This window comes from Microcebus murinus, chromosome 8 (genome assembly GCF_040939455.1).
Source record: "Microcebus murinus isolate Inina chromosome 8, M.murinus_Inina_mat1.0, whole genome shotgun sequence".
Taxonomy (NCBI): Eukaryota; Metazoa; Chordata; class Mammalia; order Primates; family Cheirogaleidae; genus Microcebus; species Microcebus murinus.
This window is the reverse complement of record NC_134111.1, coordinates 55,983,072-56,003,070: the sequence shown is the minus strand read 5'-3', so window position 1 is coordinate 56,003,070 and position 19,999 is coordinate 55,983,072. Positions and strand designations below refer to the sequence as shown.

General features: G+C 38.5%; 1 protein-coding gene across 45 annotated transcripts in view; it reads left to right on the top strand.

The window, feature by feature from the left end:
* Nucleotides 1-19,999, top strand: part of TTN (titin) — a 273,099-nt gene that overhangs the window by 183,091 nt on the left and 70,009 nt on the right. For all 45 annotated transcript variants that reach the window (XM_076005692.1, XM_076005688.1, XM_076005677.1 and 42 more), the window contains 36 exons: nucleotides 245-366; nucleotides 460-747; nucleotides 860-1,156; nucleotides 1,278-1,464; nucleotides 1,924-2,039; nucleotides 2,129-2,428; nucleotides 2,636-2,935; nucleotides 3,028-3,133; nucleotides 3,236-3,432; nucleotides 3,516-3,821; nucleotides 3,920-4,198; nucleotides 4,793-5,092; nucleotides 5,198-5,500; nucleotides 5,614-5,979; nucleotides 6,291-6,593; nucleotides 6,725-7,024; nucleotides 7,121-7,417; nucleotides 7,518-7,802; nucleotides 7,896-8,189; nucleotides 9,500-9,799; nucleotides 9,919-10,227; nucleotides 10,660-10,850; nucleotides 11,254-11,683; nucleotides 12,972-13,280; nucleotides 13,415-13,563; nucleotides 13,653-13,685; nucleotides 13,795-13,924; nucleotides 14,017-14,316; nucleotides 14,410-14,727; nucleotides 15,719-16,015; nucleotides 16,120-16,419; nucleotides 16,516-16,830; nucleotides 16,924-17,072; nucleotides 17,533-17,683; nucleotides 17,773-18,054; nucleotides 19,349-19,651. In XM_076005692.1, coding sequence (XP_075861807.1) covers nucleotides 245-366; nucleotides 460-747; nucleotides 860-1,156; nucleotides 1,278-1,464; nucleotides 1,924-2,039; nucleotides 2,129-2,428; nucleotides 2,636-2,935; nucleotides 3,028-3,133; nucleotides 3,236-3,432; nucleotides 3,516-3,821; nucleotides 3,920-4,198; nucleotides 4,793-5,092; nucleotides 5,198-5,500; nucleotides 5,614-5,979; nucleotides 6,291-6,593; nucleotides 6,725-7,024; nucleotides 7,121-7,417; nucleotides 7,518-7,802; nucleotides 7,896-8,189; nucleotides 9,500-9,799; nucleotides 9,919-10,227; nucleotides 10,660-10,850; nucleotides 11,254-11,683; nucleotides 12,972-13,280; nucleotides 13,415-13,563; nucleotides 13,653-13,685; nucleotides 13,795-13,924; nucleotides 14,017-14,316; nucleotides 14,410-14,727; nucleotides 15,719-16,015; nucleotides 16,120-16,419; nucleotides 16,516-16,830; nucleotides 16,924-17,072; nucleotides 17,533-17,683; nucleotides 17,773-18,054; nucleotides 19,349-19,651 — 9,212 coding nt within the window. The remainder of the gene's footprint in view (nucleotides 1-244; nucleotides 367-459; nucleotides 748-859; nucleotides 1,157-1,277; nucleotides 1,465-1,923; nucleotides 2,040-2,128; nucleotides 2,429-2,635; nucleotides 2,936-3,027; nucleotides 3,134-3,235; nucleotides 3,433-3,515; nucleotides 3,822-3,919; nucleotides 4,199-4,792; nucleotides 5,093-5,197; nucleotides 5,501-5,613; nucleotides 5,980-6,290; nucleotides 6,594-6,724; nucleotides 7,025-7,120; nucleotides 7,418-7,517; nucleotides 7,803-7,895; nucleotides 8,190-9,499; nucleotides 9,800-9,918; nucleotides 10,228-10,659; nucleotides 10,851-11,253; nucleotides 11,684-12,971; nucleotides 13,281-13,414; nucleotides 13,564-13,652; nucleotides 13,686-13,794; nucleotides 13,925-14,016; nucleotides 14,317-14,409; nucleotides 14,728-15,718; nucleotides 16,016-16,119; nucleotides 16,420-16,515; nucleotides 16,831-16,923; nucleotides 17,073-17,532; nucleotides 17,684-17,772; nucleotides 18,055-19,348; nucleotides 19,652-19,999) is intronic.

Genomic DNA, 19,999 nt, shown 5'->3' with positions numbered 1-19,999 from the left:
AAATGTTAGTTTTTTTCATTAAGAATCCTCCTGGTGTGCCTGTCTGATTTTAAAAACTGCCCCTGAATGTACTCCTGCTCGAGGTTTACGTTAGTTACAGCACTGAAGCAATGAGATTTAGTTGAAAGACTAACTAGTATTATGCTAGTATTAACTAGCATGAATTTTGGAAAGATTACGAATACTACACGGTAGAACAGATTATCTCCGTGACAGTAAAATATCCTCTTTTGTCTTCTGACAGAATGGAAGTGACCGGTCTGGAGGAAGGCCAATGGTACGCCTACCGTGTGAAGGCCTTGAACAGGCTAGGACCTAGCAAGCCAAGCAGACCCACGGAGGAAATCCAGGCTGTGGACACACAGGGTATTTACTTTTGATCTTTATCTTATCAGTGAGTCCTCTGACCTTAACTCTGCTTGAACTTGCTAACATTGTAAATAATCTTTTCCAATTCAGAGGCCCCAGAAATCTTCCTCGATGTGAAGCTCCTTGCTGGTCTCACTGTAAAAGCCGGAACTAAGATTGAACTTCCTGCCACTGTAACTGGAAGACCTGAACCTAAAATAACTTGGACGAAGGCTGATATGATTCTGAAACCGGACAAAAGAATCACCATTGAAAATGTTCCTAAAAAATCCACAGTGACTATCACTGACAGTAAGAGAAGCGACACGGGCAGGTACATCATCGAGGCTGTGAACGTCTGTGGTCGGGCCACTGCTGTGGTGGAAGTGAATGTCTTAGGTAAGAAAGGCTCTCATTTTAGAACAGGAGAAACTCATTTCAGCTACTTTCCTGAATAAAACATGGTTAAAAAAAATTGTGTTTTTTTCTGCTTGTGTAATACCCTCCACAGATAAACCTGGACCACCAGCTGCTTTTGACATCACAGATGTAACCAGCGAGTCATGTCTTCTAACTTGGAACCCACCACGAGATGACGGTGGATCGAAGATCACAAACTATGTCGTGGAGAGAAGAGCAACTGACAGTGAAGTGTGGCACAAGCTCTCATCAACTGTCAAGGATACAAACTACAAAGCAACCAAATTAATACCCAATAAAGAATACATCTTCAGAGTTGCTGCAGAAAACATGTATGGTGTTGGTGAGCCAGTTCAGGCCTCTCCAATAATAGCCAAATATCCATTTGGTAAGTTTCTCAATCAGTTGACCAAAAAAAAAAAAAAAAAAGATGCTATGTCAAATTTGCATTTAGGTGTCATATTTATATGTAAGACATATAACATTTTATTTCATTACCCTACCTATAGATCCGCCTGGACCTCCAACTCGCCTAGAACCTTCTGATATCACTAAAGATGCAGTGACTCTCACATGGTGTGAGCCAGATGATGATGGTGGCAGCCCAATCACTGGATACTGGGTTGAAAGATTAGATCCTGATACTGATAAATGGGTTAGATGCAATAAGATGCCAGTAAAGGACACAACATACAGGTATGTCCAAAATCCTCATCAAGATGTAAAAATAGCAATATATTCAAAATATCACTCCTTAATCATTTGTATCAATTTACGAATGATTAATATTACCACAAAATTTTTTTATTTATATTTCTATTAGCACATGATTTCAAAAATGATATAAATTCTATTCAAGAACACATTTCTTAGTTGATTATAAAATGTTAACTTTCTGGAAGTTTCAAAATGTTGAGCCCTCCAGTATATTATAATAATGATCATTATGATAGATATTATAATTAGATTGATACATTTGTTCAAATCTAAAGTGTGTGACAGTTAAAAAGCAATTTTAAATTTATGTTGAAATAGTTCCAGTTAAATTTCCAAATCAGTTTTTCACAAATTAAATAAATTAGTCTTCTATGGAAAATAAATATAGGTTTCTGTTTCTTACCATGATGTTACACATACACTTTGTTCTTAATTCAGAGTGAAAGGTCTCTCCAATAAGAAAAAATACAGATTCCGTGTGTTGGCTGAAAATCTTGCTGGACCTGGAAAACCAAGCAAATCAACTGAACCAATCTTAATAAAGGATCCCATAGGTATTATTTATGTAATTTTCTGTGGTTGTTTTGAAACTTATATTAACTCCTTTTAAACAAACCTAAATAATGATTTCATTGGCTTGCAGATCCTCCATGGCCTCCAGGAAAACCAATTGTAAAAGACGTGGGCAAAACATCATTAACGTTGCATTGGACAAAGCCAGAACATGACGGAGGGGCAAAGGTTGAGTCTTATGTCATTGAAATGCTAAAGACTGGAACAGAAGACTGGGTCAGAGTGGCTGAAGGAGTTCCCACCACCCAGCACCTGCTTCCCGGGCTCATGGAAGGGCAGGAATACTCATTCCGAGTTAGAGCCGTGAACAAGGCTGGAGAGAGTGAACCCAGTGAACCCAGCGACCCTGTGCTTTGCCGGGAAAAGCTATGTAAGTCACTCGTGATGTCTGGGGTATAGAAATTCTTCTAATGTCTACCTGAGAACTATATATTATGAGAGAATATGAAAAATTCATCATCATTATGATTATTTCCTCCTCACTATAGTATTTCCTAGTGACTACCAGAACATTCAGTGAAGACTGACTATTGGACAATAAAAAAGTTGGATTTGTTTTTCTTTCCTTCTTATTCAGATCCTCCATCACCACCTCGCTGGCTTGAAGTTATTAATATCACAAAAAACACAGCAGACCTAAAATGGACAGTTCCTGAGAAAGATGGAGGGTCGCCCATCACCAACTACATCGTGGAGAAGAGAGACGTGAGGCGAAAAGGCTGGCAAACTGTGGACACCACGGTCAAGGACACCAAGTGCACGGTCACCCCGCTGACCGAGGGCTCTTTATATGTGTTCCGAGTTGCTGCAGAAAATGCTATAGGACAAAGTGACTACACTGAAATTGAGGACTCTGTCCTGGCCAAAGACACCTTTAGTATGCTCTCTAACTTAATCTTTGTGACAACATTTGTCAAAGGTTATCACTTTCCTTCTGATTTTTCTAATCATTGATTATTTTGCTTTCAGCTACTCCTGGACCACCCTATGCTCTGGCAGTGGTTGACGTGACAAAACGACACGTTGACCTAAAGTGGGAACCACCCAAAAATGATGGTGGAAGACCAATACAGAGGTAGAATTTGAGTTCATTCATAAAGAAAAACTTATATTTTACTGTAATTCTTAACTTTATTTTTTTCATTAATGTTAATGAAATGCTTTGTTATTTCAACAGATATGTCATTGAGAAGAAAGAAAGGTTAGGTACCCGTTGGGTGAAAGCTGGAAAGACCTCAGGACCCGATTGTAACTTCAGAGTAACTGACGTCATTGAAGGAACAGAGGTCCAGTTTCAGGTTCGTGCAGAAAATGAAGCTGGAGTTGGTCACCCAAGTGAACCCACAGAGCTCCTGTCAATTGAAGATCCAACAGGTAAGACATGCTGATTATACAAAGGACATTGTCTAGAAATGGATGATGAGACTGCAGATGTGAATGCTTCCCTCTTTCCTCAGGTCCTCCCTCACCTCCTCTTGACCTACACGTGACTGATGCTGGGAGAAAGCACATCGCCATTGCTTGGAAGCCTCCAGAGAAAGATGGTGGAAGTCCTATCATAGGATACCATGTTGAAATGTGTCCAGTAGGCACCGAGAAATGGATGCGAGTTAATTCTCGCCCAATAAAAGACTTGAAATTCAAGGTTGAAGAAGGTGTTGTTCCTGACAAAGAGTATGTTCTGAGAGTGAGAGCTGTCAACGCTGTTGGTGTCAGTGAGCCATCAGAAATCTCCGAAAATGTGGTCGCCAAAGACCCAGACTGTAAGAACACAGTGTCTTTTATAGTTAATAAAATAGGCTTTGCTCATATACTGTATTTTGACATACATTTTTTTTCTCTTTTGGATGATATCTTAAAGGCAAACCAACAATTGACCTGGAGACTCATGACATTATTGTTATTGAAGGTGAAAAGTTAAGCATTCCTGTTCCCTTCAGAGCTGTCCCAGTTCCAACTGTTAGTTGGCATAAAGATGGCAAAGACATTAAAGCAAGTGATAGATTAACAATGAAGAATGATCACATCTCTGCACACCTTGAAGTTCCCAAGAGTGTCCATGCAGATGCCGGAGTTTATACCATTACACTGGAGAATAAGCTTGGCTCAGCAACCGCCTCAATCAATGTCAAAGTCATAGGTAATCATTCTTGGATGAAACACCAGACATTCTTCACATGTTGGGGAATTAGTTAACTTTACAGTGTTAGCGTAAATGGTTTCATGAATTGGCAATTTGTAAAGTAACTGTCCCTTCAGATTATTTCTTTCCATGTGAGAAGTAAAGCAATTCTAAAGAGATGAAATTGCTGAACCCTGATTAAACTAATTTACATCATTTTTAATTATTTGCATGTGAAATGCTAATTTAAATAAACGACACAGCATACCCAAAGAATATTGAAATGACCAATAGTCATTTAATTGTATAAGTTCACATTTTTCAATAATGTTCTCAACCAGGGATAGTAACATTTTCTGCCCTCCCCTAAATGATGTTTGGAAATTTATGGGGCCATTTTTTCTGGGCACCAAGACTCAGAGGGGTACTACTGACATTTAGTAGTTGGGGGGCAAGGATGCTAAATGCTCTGCTGTGTAAGGGACATTCCATTCCAGCACATGAAAGATTATCCTACCCCAAATTGCAAATAGGCCCACTTACAAACAATGCATTATTAAAATGCTTAGTTTTCAGGATTACAATAATAATGATCAATTTTATTTGTACTAGGCCTACCTGGACCATGCAAAGATATTAAAGCAAGTGACGTGACCAAGAGTTCTTGTAAATTAACCTGGGAACCTCCAGAATTTGATGGTGGAACCCCAATTCTTCATTATGTCCTGGAACGCAGAGAAGCTGGGAGGAGGACATATATACCAGTCATGTCTGGTGAGAACAAACTGTCTTGGACTGTGAAGGATCTCATACCAAATGGTGAATACTTCTTCCGTGTTAAAGCTGTCAACAAGATTGGTGGAGGCGAATATATTGAACTAAAAAATCCAGTCATTGCTCAAGATCCAAAGCGTAAGTTTGAGCATGGATGTACTATGGCCAGGGATTAATATGCAATGCTTTTGTTTTAAGAGGATGGTTTTCCTGATGTTAACAGTTTTTTCTTTGGTTCTTCAGAACCCCCTGATCCACCTATAGATGTTGAGGTTCATAATCCTACAGCTAAAGCAATGACTATTACATGGAAGCCACCTTTGTATGATGGAGGGAGCAAGATAATGGGTTACATCATAGAAAAGATTGCCAAGGGTGAAGACACATGGAAGAGATGCAATGAGCACCTGGTACCGATCCTGACCTATACAGCAAAAGGACTTGAAGAGGGAAAGGAGTACCAATTCCGTGTGCGAGCAGAGAATGCTGCTGGTATTAGTGAACCTTCTCGGGCCACTCCTCCAACCAAAGCTGTAGATCCTATTGGTAAGTCTTGTTCAATGGGGTTGCCACTTTCTCTTTGTAAAACAAATGAAAATAGTGTTTTGTTAGAAATTTCCATTAGGATTGAAAAAAATTATTGCTTTTGATCACTACAGATGCCCCCAAAATCATTTTGAGAACAAGCCTAGAAGTGAAACGAGGTGATGAAATAGCCCTTGATGCAACTATTTCTGGATCACCTTACCCGACTATTACATGGATAAAGGATGAAAACGTCATTACACCAGAGGAAATTAAGAAGAGAGCAGCGGCACCCATAGTTAGAAAGAAGAAGGGTGAAGTTCAAGAAGAAGAACCATTTGTCCTGCCTTTGACACAACGTTTGAGTATCAACAACAGTAAACAAGGAGAATCTCAGCTACGTGTCCGAGATTCCCTCCGACCTGACCATGGCCTGTATGTGATCAAAGCTGAAAATGACCATGGCATCGCAAAAGCCCCTTGTACCGTCAGCGTGTTAGGTAAACAGTTAAAAATATACTTTCCAGAGGAAAACAAGTCTACATAAGAGTTTTAGTAAAACATAAAAATAAGGAGTTTGGGGAGAGTTAAAAGAAGAAACAAGTTAGGAAGTTGTCCTCAGTCACATTTTATCTCCTGATAAACTAACAAGAAATCAGCTGACTGTGTTTCTTATAAGCTGATGTGTCACAAAAATAGACAGATGTGGGAAAAACAGAAATCATGTCAAAGGAGTATACTAACAGTTACATTTCCCATAGCAACTATTTCTAAACAGATTTTTAATCACTGTTCTCTTTTGAAATATTAGACACACCGGGACCGCCAATCAACTTTGTATTTGAAGATATCAGAAAGAACTCAGTCCTCTGTAAATGGGAACCACCCCTTGATGACGGTGGCAGTGAAATCATAAACTACGTTTTGGAAAAGAAAGACAAGACAAAACCTGACTCAGAATGGATTGTTGTCACTTCAACACTTAGACATTGCAAATATTCAGTAACAAAACTGATTGAAGGAAAAGAGTACCTCTTCCGTGTAAGAGCTGAAAATAGGTTTGGGCCTGGACCACCGTGTGTTTCCAAGCCACTTGTAGCTAAAGATCCATTTGGTAAGGTTCCTTTCGAATCTAAAGTTTACTTTTTTACCACATACCTTGTTATATACATTATCACAATCTGTACAATTGAATTATCATTTCATATTAGAGAATTAATCCCAATATGTTATTATTTTTATCAGAACCACCAGATGCACCTGATAAGCCCCTTGTGGAAGATGTGACCAGCAACAGTATGCTAGTGAAATGGAATGAGCCAAAAGATAACGGAAGCCCTATCTTGGGTTACTGGCTTGAAAAACGTGAGGTTAATAGTACACATTGGTCTCGTGTCAACAAAAGCCTCCTGAATGCGTTGAAAACCAATGTGGATGGCCTGTTAGAAGGACTCACCTACGTCTTCAGAGTATGTGCCGAAAATGCAGCTGGACCTGGAAAGTTCAGTCCACCTTCAGATCCCAAAACAGCACGTGATCCAATCTGTAAGTAATTCCTTAAGAACACAGTGGGATAGAGTAAGCTACCATACATTTTTAAACCATCAATGAGTTTGATTTGTGTACCTGCATTCGTTCTAGCTCCGCCTGGGCCACCTATCCCAAGAGTCGCTGACACAAGCTCTACAACTATTGAACTAGAATGGGAACCCCCAGCTTTCAACGGTGGTGGGGAAATTATCGGCTACTTTGTGGATAAGCAGTTGGTTGGCACAAACGAATGGTCACGCTGCACAGAGAAGATGGTCAAGGTCCGTCAGTACACCGTCAGGGAAATCCGAGAGGGTGCCGATTACAAACTTCGGGTGAGTGCTGTCAATGCTGCCGGCGAAGGACCACCTGGAGAAACAGGACCTGTCACTGTGGCTGAACCACAAGGTACTTAAAAGTTATTTGAATACAATTACGGACATTTTCTCAGTATGGGGCTATTTTTTCACCTTTCTTGGGCTAACATGTGACTGTTCTCTTATAACAGAGCCTCCAAATGTGGAACTGGATGTTTCCGTCAAGAATGGAATACAAATAATGGCTGGGAAGACTCTTAGAATTCCAGCTGTGGTGACTGGTCGTCCTGTGCCCACAAAAGTATGGACCATCGAGGAAGGGGAGCTGGATAAAGACCGCGTTGTAATAGAGAACGTTGGAACCAAATCTGAACTAATTATCAAGAATGCATTGAGAAAAGATCACGGCAGATATGTGATAACAGCTACTAATAGCTGTGGTTCCAAATTCGCAGCAGCCAGGGTAGAAGTTTTCGGTAAGGAAGGTTCTATGGATGTTCATAGGATTTTCCCAAGTGATATTATCTTATTACATTGATTTTTTTTTTTTGGCTTCTTTTGTTTTGTAGATGTCCCTGGTCCAGTTGTCGACTTAAAACCTGTTGTAACAAACAGAAAGATGTGTCTGCTTAATTGGTCTGATCCAATAGATGATGGAGGAAGTGACATCACAGGCTTTATTATTGAAAGGAAAGATGCCAAGATGCATACTTGGAGACAAGCAATAGAGACTGAGAGATCTAAATGTGACATCACAGGTCTTATTGAGGGACAAGAATATAAGTTCCGTGTTATTGCCAAGAACAAGTTCGGCTGTGGCCCTCCTGTTGAAATAGGACCGATTCTTGCCGTTGATCCACTAGGTAAAAGAGAAGGTTTACATTCTGTTTATAAAATAAATACTGTTTTGCTTTTAGTTATATCATTTCTTTACTGAACTTTATGGCTTCAAGCTCCTATAAGTGTCAAGATCTACAGTCAGAGGGTAACAAGAAAAGTAAATCAAATAATTACTAGCAACTTTAAAGATACCACATTTGGTATAATTTCCATGTAATTTTTGGCTCTAAGTATATTAATCATGCATGGTTTTGTGCACTGAAAAACTGGGATCTACTGGGCATAATAATAACCTAGAAGTAGTTTAGAAGTATTCAGTCTTTCTAATGGAATACAATGTAGTAGGTTTTTAAAAGATTTAACAATTTAGTAGTTAAAGAGAGTTGTCTGTTTTTCTAAAAGATTGCAGGCCAGATAACAGCCTTAGGATAAATGCCTTAGCCTCCTCTACCCTGAAAAAATTCCTTCCCTGGAAGGATAGGGAGGTCCACAATCAGAAAGAGCCACGAAAGAATAGAAGACCACCCAGAGAAAAATCTCTCACAAACCAATATAAAACACTAAAATTGCACTCACTGGCATCCCATCTAAGAAACCAAGCCTTCTAGGAAGATCCATTCCTCAAGAGACAGAAGAAGTTATTCCTTCACCACTACCCCCTGAAAAATAAAAATAATTACTTCCTACACCACTGTTACAGCTCGTCTCAGAATGTCCACTGTACCTCAAGCTGTGCCAGAGGTGTCACAACAGAGCTGGGCTTCCACTGCTTCTGGTTTCATGACCGTCAGCCTGGCCGGGTCTAGTTCCACCACTCAAAGCTTGCTCTCTTAGTTGTGTCCTTCAGGACACAAAACTGCAGTAGCATCACACAAGTTCTCTTTCCACCATATTTTAAACCCACATGAGGAAACATGACTCAAAGTGTGTTCAGTAGACGTATCCACTATCTGTTAATAAAAGAAGAAATACTTTGCTCTCGGCTGGTCATTCAAAGAAACACTTCCCAGACCTACTTTCCTAGTTCATTAAAATTAGACGCTTTCCCAGTGACAGAGGTAAACAATCGAAAATGCTAAATGTGAAAAAGCATATGTGTCTCTTGATTTATTTTTCACTAGTAATCTTGATGAAAAGTTTGTTAAGAAAAATTCTGCTGTAAGAATGCCTATGATTCTGGTAACTGATAGGTTTTAGGAAAGATTTTAAAGATGGGTATAAGGTTATGCCAAACGTAAGCCTATTTTTTCACATAATTAAGTTGGAGTAAAATATTACTTCTTATATGAATATTTATCTTATGCTCATGATTTTACCTTGTCTCTGTCTAAAGGTCCTCCAACATCTCCCGAGAGGCTCACATATACAGAAAGGACAAAGTCCACTATCACTCTCGACTGGAAAGAGCCCCGAAGTGATGGTGGGAGTCCCATCAAAGGATATATCATTGAGAAACGACGTCACGACAAACCTGACTTTGAAAGAGTTAACGCGCGCCTCTGCCCCAACACAAATTTTCTGGTTGAAAATCTTGACGAACACCAAATGTATGAGTTCCGTGTCAAAGCTGTCAATGACATTGGTGAAAGTGAACCATCCCTGCCTCTTAACGTAGTCATACAAGATGATGAAGGTGTGGAATCTGAATATAATAATAATTTCAATGTACTTTACAGTGCTGCCTTTATCCCATAAGCGGAGAAAATATCCTTATGACTTTTTTTTTTTTCTCTCTTTCCTTTCACTTTGCAGTGCCTCCAACTATCAAGTTGCGTCTGGCTGTTCGGGGCGACACTATCAAAGTTAAGGCGGGAGAGCCCGTCAACATCCCCGCAGATGTGACAGGCCTCCCAATGCCTAAGATTCAGTGGTCCAAGAATGAAACTGTGATTGAAAAACCCACAGATGCGCTTCAGATAACAAAGGAAGAAGTATCCCGAAGCGAGGCAAAGACTGAGCTTATCATTCCCAAAGCAGTCCGGGCAGACAAAGGCACTTACACAGTGACTGCTTCCAATCGCCTTGGCTCAGTGTTCCGAAACGTTCACGTTGAAGTATATGGTAAGCGACATGCTTTCTTATATGAAAAAGACATCCAGTGTCTGTTTAAGAATTGCCTTCTTAAACAAAGCAATTTCCCCGCTCGGCCGGGTGGGCGCGGTGGCTCACACCTGTAATCCTAGCACTCTGGGAGGTTAAGGTGGGTGGATTGCTCAAGGTCAAAAGTCCGTCTCTACTATAAATAGAAAGAAATTAATTGGCTAACTAAAAATATATATATATAAAAAAATTAGCCAGGCATGGTGGCACATGCCTGTAGTCCCAGCTACTTGGGAGGCTGAGGCAGGAGGGTCGCTTGAGCCCACGAGTTTGAGGTTGCTGTGAGCTAGGCTGATGCCACAGCACTCCAGCCAAGGCAACAGAAGTGAGACTGTCTCAAAAAAAAAAAAAAAAGAATTGCCTTCTCAATCACCTCTCTTGGTTCCTTTCTAGACCGCCCATCCCCACCAAGAAATCTTGCTGTTACTGACATTAAAGCTGAATCTTGCTACTTGACATGGGACACTCCCCTGGATAACGGTGGCAGTGAAATCACTCATTATATCATTGACAAACGTGATGCAAGTAGGAAAAAGAGTGAATGGGAGGAAGTCACCAACACTGCTGTAGAGAGAAGATATGGGGTAAACTCTTCAAAATATTTTCTTATACACGTTAAAAGGACATGACTCTGATTTGATTCCATTTTAGTATAACTTCAGAATTTAATAAGTAAGCTTAAAACCACACACAAAAAGCTGTTATTTTGTTATTGTGGTGTTTAGCACCAGGCACATAAGACCACTTAGTAAATACTATTTGATACACAGATACTCTTTTACTTGACAGATCTACTATTAGGTTCAATACATTTACATATTCTTATTTTTAAAAGGCTTTCTCTTTTCTCTGTCTTCCCATGTTTTGAGTCTATATATATATTTCTTCTCATAGCTATCCCTCCCTAAATAAGCTGAGTTTTTAAATGAGTGAAAATCAATATAAGTATATTCTTTTTTAAGAAATTTCTATTCGTCTAATTTCTAGATCTGGAAACTTATCCCCAATGGTCAGTATGAGTTCCGAGTCAGGGCAGTGAATAAATATGGAATCAGTGATGAGTGCAAATCGGATAAAGTGATCATTCAAGATCCTTATCGCCTTCCTGGACCTCCAGGAAAACCAAAAGTTCTAGAGCGCACCAAAGGATCCATGCTGGTGAGCTGGACCCCTCCTTTGGACAATGGCGGCTCTCCAATTACTGGCTACTGGCTGGAGAAAAGAGAAGAGGGAGGTGCCTACTGGTCACGTGTTAGCAGAGCACCAATCACCAAAGTGGGATTGAAAGCTGTGGAATTCAATGTTCCCCGTCTGATTGAAGGCGTTAAATACCAGTTCAGAGCCATGGCAATAAACGCTGCAGGAATTGGCCCCCCCAGTGAACCATCAGATCCAGCTATTGCAGGAGATCCCATCTGTGAGTATGCTGCCCTTTCTGGGACTCATTTCTAAAGGGCAAAGTCACTAAATGGGAAATTCCGCTCTTACATTTCTTGTATGTTTCTGTGCTGAATTATTTTATTTATTAAAGTAAAAAGGTTCATATTCACATAGAGTATCAGAAGTATATGTATGTGTGTGTGCATGTATATATATTATATATCTATGCATACACACTACACATATATATACATAAACATATTTAAAATCATACATCTCTTAAACTCTTGGATTAAACCTAGCATTTTATGAGGAATCACAATTATAAAGAACTGGATTATAAACTCCTCTCTGCTCTGATACTTTAAATAAATTTCTATCTCATTAGATACGGTAGAAATCATCTCTCCCACTAAACAGACCCTCTAGTAAGGAATCCAACAAAAACCAAAATGTTAGCTTTTCAATAATATTATTGAACAAAAATATAAGATTCTCAGTCAACAAGGTCAAATAAAAGAGGGAAATTTCTCTGAAAGATCTATGAGCATATCAATTCAAAAATTAAAATACTGTGGCTTTCTATTTGCTCTATCTATATCTGATTAAATTCTCTATAGAAGAAAAATTCAACTATTTGTTAAAAGAAAAATTTAAATACTCTTAAGTGCTATGTGGAACATACATACATATGCATGTAATGAGGTAGTCATTCATTCATTCCCAAACTACCATTGAACATGTGTTATATGCAAGGTTCTATACTAAAACTGAAGGGGTAAGAGTTATGATTAAAAAGAAAAATGGAGTAAAAGAATTTCAGTAATTGTAAAGCATTCTCAGAAATGTGAAGGATTGTTATGTGATTATTATAGACATTGATCCTGCCCCTAAAGAGCATTAAGATTAGTTTGTTCGAAGGTTTACCAGCTAATGATGAAATCACTTTCAAATTTTCATGTTATGATAAATTAAGTTTTCAATAAAGACTATAGTAAAATTGCTTCAAAGGGATCTCAAAAGTAAAACAGCTTTTCACTAATCATGTGTAAATAGAATGAAAATCTAGCTAGAGATAGAAGTAGTTTTTCTATTCCCCGTTAGTTTTTTGCTTTCTCTGTTTTCTCACTAATGCTAAAGGAAAATAGACTGTTTCCTTTATTTCTCTTCTCTAGAAGATAATTTCTTTTAGCATTCCTGTTTTAATATTTTAATACATTAAAAATAATATATGATCATATATAGTAAAAGAATATTATGGCGTGTAAATCTAGCGTACCACCACTTCACCTTCAAAACTTGATGTTTCTTTTTTTCCCTATTAGATCCACCTGGGCCACCTTCTTGCCCAGAAGTTAAAGATAAAACAAAGTCAAGCATCTCATTAGGATGGAAACCTCCAGCCAAAGATGGTGGCAGTCCAATCAAAGGATACATTGTAGAAATGCAAGAAGAAGGCAGTACTGACTGGAAAAGAGTAAATGAACCAGACAAACTTATAACTTCCTGTGAATGTGTGGTGCCTAATCTGAAAGAACTCAGGAAGTACAGATTCAGAGTGAAAGCTGTCAACGAAGCTGGTGAATCCGAACCAAGTGACACGACTGGGGAGATCCCTGCCACTGATATTCTAGGTACGAGTCTTTATTCAGTTTATATATTCATCTTTTGATATTATTATGAAATTGACAATTTTACTGAAGATGTGTCACTTGCTTTTTTGGACAAATGTGAGTTAAATCATGTTATATTATTCATGGTATTACAGAGGTGCCAGAAGTTTTCATTGACATTGGCGCACAAGACAGTCTGGTTTGCAAAGCTGGGTCACAGATTAGGATTCCTGCTGTCATCAAGGGACGCCCCACACCAAAATCATCTTGGGAATTTGATGGAAAGGCAAAGAAGGCAATGAAGGTAAGAAAATTACAATTCTCCTGTGTCTCCCATTGAATCACTATAAGGAGTATTTAGACTACAACTGACTATATCTTCTCTTCTAATAGGATGGAGTTCATGATGTACCCGAAGATGCACAGGTAAAAAAACAATTTTTTTTTAATAATTTGGAATGTGGTTGACTTCAATACTGCATTCATTCAATATTTCAATTTCATTCAATATATGACTACTGTTTTCTCCGTACAGCTGGAGACTGCTGAAAACTCATCAGTAATTATAATTCCGGAGTGTAAACGATCTCACTCAGGCAAATACAGTATCACAGCCAAGAATAAAGCTGGACAAAAGACTGCAAATTGCAGAGTTAAAGTGATGGGTGAGAAAGGCTTTAAAAGTTGCTACAGAATAGGAAATATTATTTTTAAACCTTTAAGAAACGTTGTTTATATTGTGCTTTGTATCCATCAGATGTACCAGGCCCACCCAAAGATCTGAAAGTCAGTGACATCACAAGGGGTAGTTGCAGACTTTCATGGAAGATGCCAGATGACGATGGAGGAGACAGGATCAAAGGCTACGTTATCGAGAAGAAGACTATTGACGGAAAAGCCTGGACTAAAGTCAATCCAAACTGTGGAAGCACCACATTTGTGGTGCCTGATCTCATCTCCGAACAACAATATTTCTTCCGCGTGAGAGCAGAAAACCGTTTTGGTATCGGCCCACCTGTGGAAACCATTCAGAGGACCACTGCCAGAGATCCAATATGTAAGTTTTAAAATCTGGATTTAAAATATCTTCTCAAAATTGAAATAGGTTGTTATAAACAATGCTTAACACTTCCTTTAACTGTTTTTACAGTTCCTCCTGATCCCCCTATTAAACTCAAGATTGGCCTCATAACAAAGGACACGGTACACCTGTCATGGAAACCCCCAAAGAATGATGGGGGCTCCCCTGTCACCCACTATATTGTTGAGTGCCTTGCATGGGATCCTACTGGGAAAAAGAAAGAAGCATGGAAACAGTGCAACAAGCGTGATGTGGAAGACCTGCAGTTTACCGTCGAAGACCTCATAGAGGGTGGGGAGTATGAATTCAGAGTCAAAGCTGTGAACGCTGCAGGAGTCAGCAAACCTTCAGACACTGTTGGCCCTGTGATTGTCAAAGACCAGACATGTAAGTACTGACAAAGCATGTCTTCTGTATGGCTGCCTTCCTAGATATTTAATAATAGTCCAAAATTAAAAGAGAGATATCTGTATATTGGGAAGCTACCATGGGTTGAGTGTAGACATGGGCACATTACTCAATTATTCATGCCCTCAACATCCACAGAATTATCATATTTCCTTACATGTTACCTTTTCTCTATTAAAGTAGATGGTTTTTGTAACTTCAGTAGTTACTGTAATTTTCTCCATGGCAGGCTATTTTATTTATCAGAAGTTAAAGCAATTCTTCTGCTTTAACTCAAAAGGGGCAGAAAGTAACTAGTCATTTGCTTAGCAACTGCTGAGACCCATTTATCTTCACCATCAAGTTTATTTTTCTCTATATGAGATAATGATATATCCATTTTAATAGATAAAACATATAAACAAATAGGTAATAATTCATCCTCTAATTACTGTTACATCATTACTGCTATGTATTTGTTCAGTTCTCTTCTTCACTAAAGAGGGCTATAATCACCACCCTGTTTACATAGTCTCATACTAAATTTGTGGAAAATGGAAAATTGCTTCACTTCTACTAACAGTCATATTTCACAAAAGAGGAAATCACCCAGAATGAACACTGTGGATCCCTTCATGACTCTGCATAAATATTAAAGGGAATACCATGACAGAACTCCCTAGCCTAACCTACTACAGTCTTCTCTCTGCTCTTTGGTCAGAATATCCACATGTGTGACGATACCAGATATGAGAGAGGCAATCACTGATATATAGCCACATGTAAATCCAGTAAAGGATGGTGACCACATGTGCCCACTCACCAAACTAATGTGATAGTTTTAAAGACAGAGCCATTCTTTATATTGGGCTGAGCCACAAAGTCAGACTACAGTAGATCCAAATAGCTTTATAGTCACTGTGAATTCTACTTTCTATCCTTCAGTGCCTTTTGCTCCTAATGACAACTTTTGTTTTTTTAAAAAATCTAGGCCCACCGTCAATTGATCTAAAAGAATTCATGGAGGTTGAAGAAGGAACTGATGTTAACATAGTGGCCAAAATTAAAGGTGTGCCATTCCCAACATTAACCTGGTTTAAAGCTCCTCCAAAGAAGCCTGATAATAAAGAACCTATTGTCTATGACACCCACGTCAACAAACTGGTGGTAGACGACACTTGCACTTTAGTTATCCCACAGTCTCGCAGGAGTGACACTGCCTTATATACCATCACAGCTGTAAACAATCTGGGAACAGCTTCCAAGGAGATGAGACTGAATGTCCTTGGTAAAGATTGCATGGTTTGGTTGAAACTACATGTTTGTCCATAAATAATATTTGGCTTTAAAATCATGTAACTAATAAAGTGTTCTTTCTTTAAACCATTTTAGGTCGTCCTGGCCCTCCCGTGGGACCCATAAAGTTTGAATCTGTTTCAGCAGATCAAATGACATTATCTTGGCTTCCACCTAAAGATGACGGTGGGTCTAAGATTACAAATTATGTAATTGAGAAAAGAGAAGCTAACAGGAAGACATGGGTACGCGTCTCCAGTGAACCCAAAGAGTGCATGTACACAATTCCTAAATTGCTAGAAGGCCATGAATATGTATTCCGAATCATGGCCCAGAATAAATACGGCATTGGAGAACCTCTTGACAGTGAACCTGAAACAGCAAGAAATCGCTTTTGTAAGTAGGACAACATTTTCGCATGCAAAGCCATTCTTACCTGTTTTTTGTGTTTTTTTTTTAATTTCTTATAAATCAATGTGATTTTGTTCTCAGCTGTCCCTGGAGCACCAGATAAACCAACCGTTAGCAGCGTGACTCGTAACTCCATGACTGTCAACTGGGAAGAGCCAGAGTACGATGGAGGCTCTCCTGTGACAGGGTACTGGCTGGAAATGAAAGACACCACTTCGAAGAGATGGAAGAGGGTTAACCGAGATCCTATCAAAGCTATGACTTTGGGTGTTTCTTATAAAGTGACTGGTCTTATTGAAGGTTCTGACTATCAGTTCCGGGTGTACGCAATCAATGCTGCTGGCGTGGGTCCCGCGAGTCCGCCATCAGACCCAGTGACTGCTAGGGATCCAATTGGTAAGCCTTGAAACCATTCCTTTTTCTTTAATCTTATTTTCCAAAGACGCCATGGGAAAGTCAAGAATACTAATGTATACTGGTTATTTCTAGCCCCTCCTGGTCCTCCATTTCCCAAAGTGACAGATTGGACTAAATCATCTGCGGACCTGGAGTGGTCTCCCCCACTAAAAGATGGTGGATCCAAAGTAACTGGATACATCGTTGAATATAAAGAAGAAGGAAAAGAAGAATGGGAGAAGGTAGCTAAAACTTGGCATTAAGGACACGCACTATGAATAAACTAAAAATGTCGTAGTTATTCGTAGTTATTCTCAATTCCATCAACTTCTGCCTATCTTTTTTGGATCGAGAAATCAGAAAAACAGAATAATTATAACTGATAATCCAAATATCTGTTAATGTCAAAAATCTAATCAAAAGTCAAGTCATGTGATTGTTAACTTATCTTTTAGTTATAAACGCTGAAAAGGTGGAATAAATGAACAATACAGTTTTTTCAATCATTTACACTAATTTTAAAGCACACTTCCTGGCAAGTTATTCCATTGTTGTAATATCTGATCCCTGAGACCTAAATCAGCAACAAATTTCCCAAGAGAATAGTTAAATAGGTTACTAGTTATGCTTTAAAAGGCCATTAAAGCAAGAAGGTACAAAGAACTATTCTAATTATAAAATGTTTATGGTTTTTTCCCCCAGGGTAAAGATAAAGAAGTAAGAGGAACAAAACTTGTTGTGACAGGATTAAAAGAAGGAGCATTCTACAAATTTAGAGTCAGAGCAGTCAATATTGCCGGCATTGGAGAACCTGGAGAAGTCACGGATGCCATTGAAATGAAGGATAGAATTGGTAATTATTAATACTTCAATTATTTCATCAATATTTATGTTTCAGATTGAAAATGAAAATCGCACTTATAATTTTCAATTGTTTCCCAGTTTCACCTGATCTTCAGTTAGATGCCAGTGTCAGAGACAGAATTGTGGTCCATGCTGGAGGGGTGATCCGAATCATTGCCTATGTGTCTGGAAAGCCTCCTCCAACAGTGACCTGGAACATGAATGAAAGAGCCTTACCTCAAGAAGCCACCATTGAGACCACAGCCATCAGCTCATCCATGGTCATCAAGAACTGCCAGAGGAGCCATCAGGGCATCTACTCTCTTCTTGCCAAAAATGAAGGGGGAGAAAGAAAGAAGACAATTATCGTTGATGTATTAGGTAAATACATTCAATTTGTCCACACGACTCTTTAGTATTTTTATTACATTTACAATGACACTATATTGTTTTCTTGATTTTTGTTTTTGTTTTTGTTTTGTTTTACAATAAAACTATATTACAAACATTTTGGAAAATAAGAAAACTAACCCATAATCCCATTGACCATTATTAGAATTTTTTAAAATTTTCTCCTTGCTTTCTTATCCTATGCATGTTCTATATGGTTGTACTCTTATTATAAATAAAGTTTTGTATGCTGCTTTTTTATAGAACTCACCCCCATAAACATCTATTATGTTATTATATAGTTTTCATAAAAGCAACTTTCCTGCAAATGTACATGATTGTTTAACAATTTGCCAATGTTGATTATTTTCACATCATAAGACTACTCTATCTCTATTGCTAATTTTCATAATAATGCAAAAACCTCTTTTATGAGTTTCAGTATTCTAACTGAAGAGGAGCATCATATTTGGTTATCAACATTGCATTTCTAGTCATTGAATACAGAGTTGAACTCTACAAGGCTTTTTCATGCCCCTTGTTGGCTGCTTTCGATCAGGGATTTGCCCAGAAAATAAAGCATGCTGTGCTCCCATGCTGCGCTCTCTAAGCATGTCCCTAGGCACAGCAATACTTCAGCCACAGTTTATATGTGAAAATAGCCAATTCTTTATTGAAGATAATTAATATAAGAATGACATACGGAAAATAATTTCATTGAGCAATAGTTCTATAAGCTTAGGTTAGCTGTAAGCATCTAAACACTCTTTTGCTTAACAGCTATTACTTTAGGTTGACAACTTGTGTATTTGCATGTTAAATTTCTAACTCCCTCAAAGTCATTCGCAATTCGAGGTCTTATGTGCTGTTCATTGATTCATTGATCACACAGAGGAAAAAAAATGTCTCTCCCTCCTTCCACGTTGGAGAGGAAACTGGCCACAAGAAGTGACTAGGCTACCCTTCACCCACCTCCTGTCTCCCTCTGTGTGTTCACCTCCCAGCAGCAACTTCCCATCCGACTCACAAATTACTTTTAAAAGCATTTTATTCTCCTTTCAGCTTCTACCAACATTATGGCAACCAATAACTGCAAACCTACTTTATTTAAAAATACGGTTGAATATAGACAGTGGGGGTAGGGGTAAACTCAATTAATAGGCACAAAATCTTATTTTAGTCATAACAACATTTTGTCTCCTTTTAAAAAACAAAGAGTAATAAATGTTGAACATTATAGTTCATTGAAGACAAACAGCTTGAAATCTTTTCCTTTTATTTCCAGATGTACCAGGTCCTGTTGGAGTACCATTCCTAGCTCACAACCTAACCAATGAGTCCTGCAAACTGACATGGTTTTCTCCAGAAGATGATGGAGGCTCTCCAATCACCAACTATGTCATTGAAAAGCGGGAATCTGACCGCAGAGCATGGACCCCAGTATCATGTAATGTTACTCGACAAAATGCTACTGTCCAAGGCCTCATTCAAGGAAAAGCCTACTTTTTCCGAATTGCAGCTGAAAATAGTATCGGCATGGGCCCATTTGTTGAGACATCAGAAGCCCTTGTTATCCGAGAGCCAATAAGTAAGTATAATTTGAAATAATTTTATGCTTAATCACTGCTTAATTCATTTAATAAAAGACTATGGTGATAAAATATATGCATAAATACCATACATTTCATTCATTTGGCATGCAGATTAGACAACTACTGGATATCTGATTTAGTAGTATTTGAACAGTGATTGTGAAAGAGATTTTAAGAACATATATGATTCATCAAATTCTTTCCATGTATGCTATGCTGGTTTTTTTAATATCCTACTGAAATAGAAATTGACTTATTTTCCTAACTCTAAAACTACCAACTCTAGAGACCTTTCCTAAATTATTTAGCCTCAATGAAACTTTATTTCCTCATCTGTCAAATGA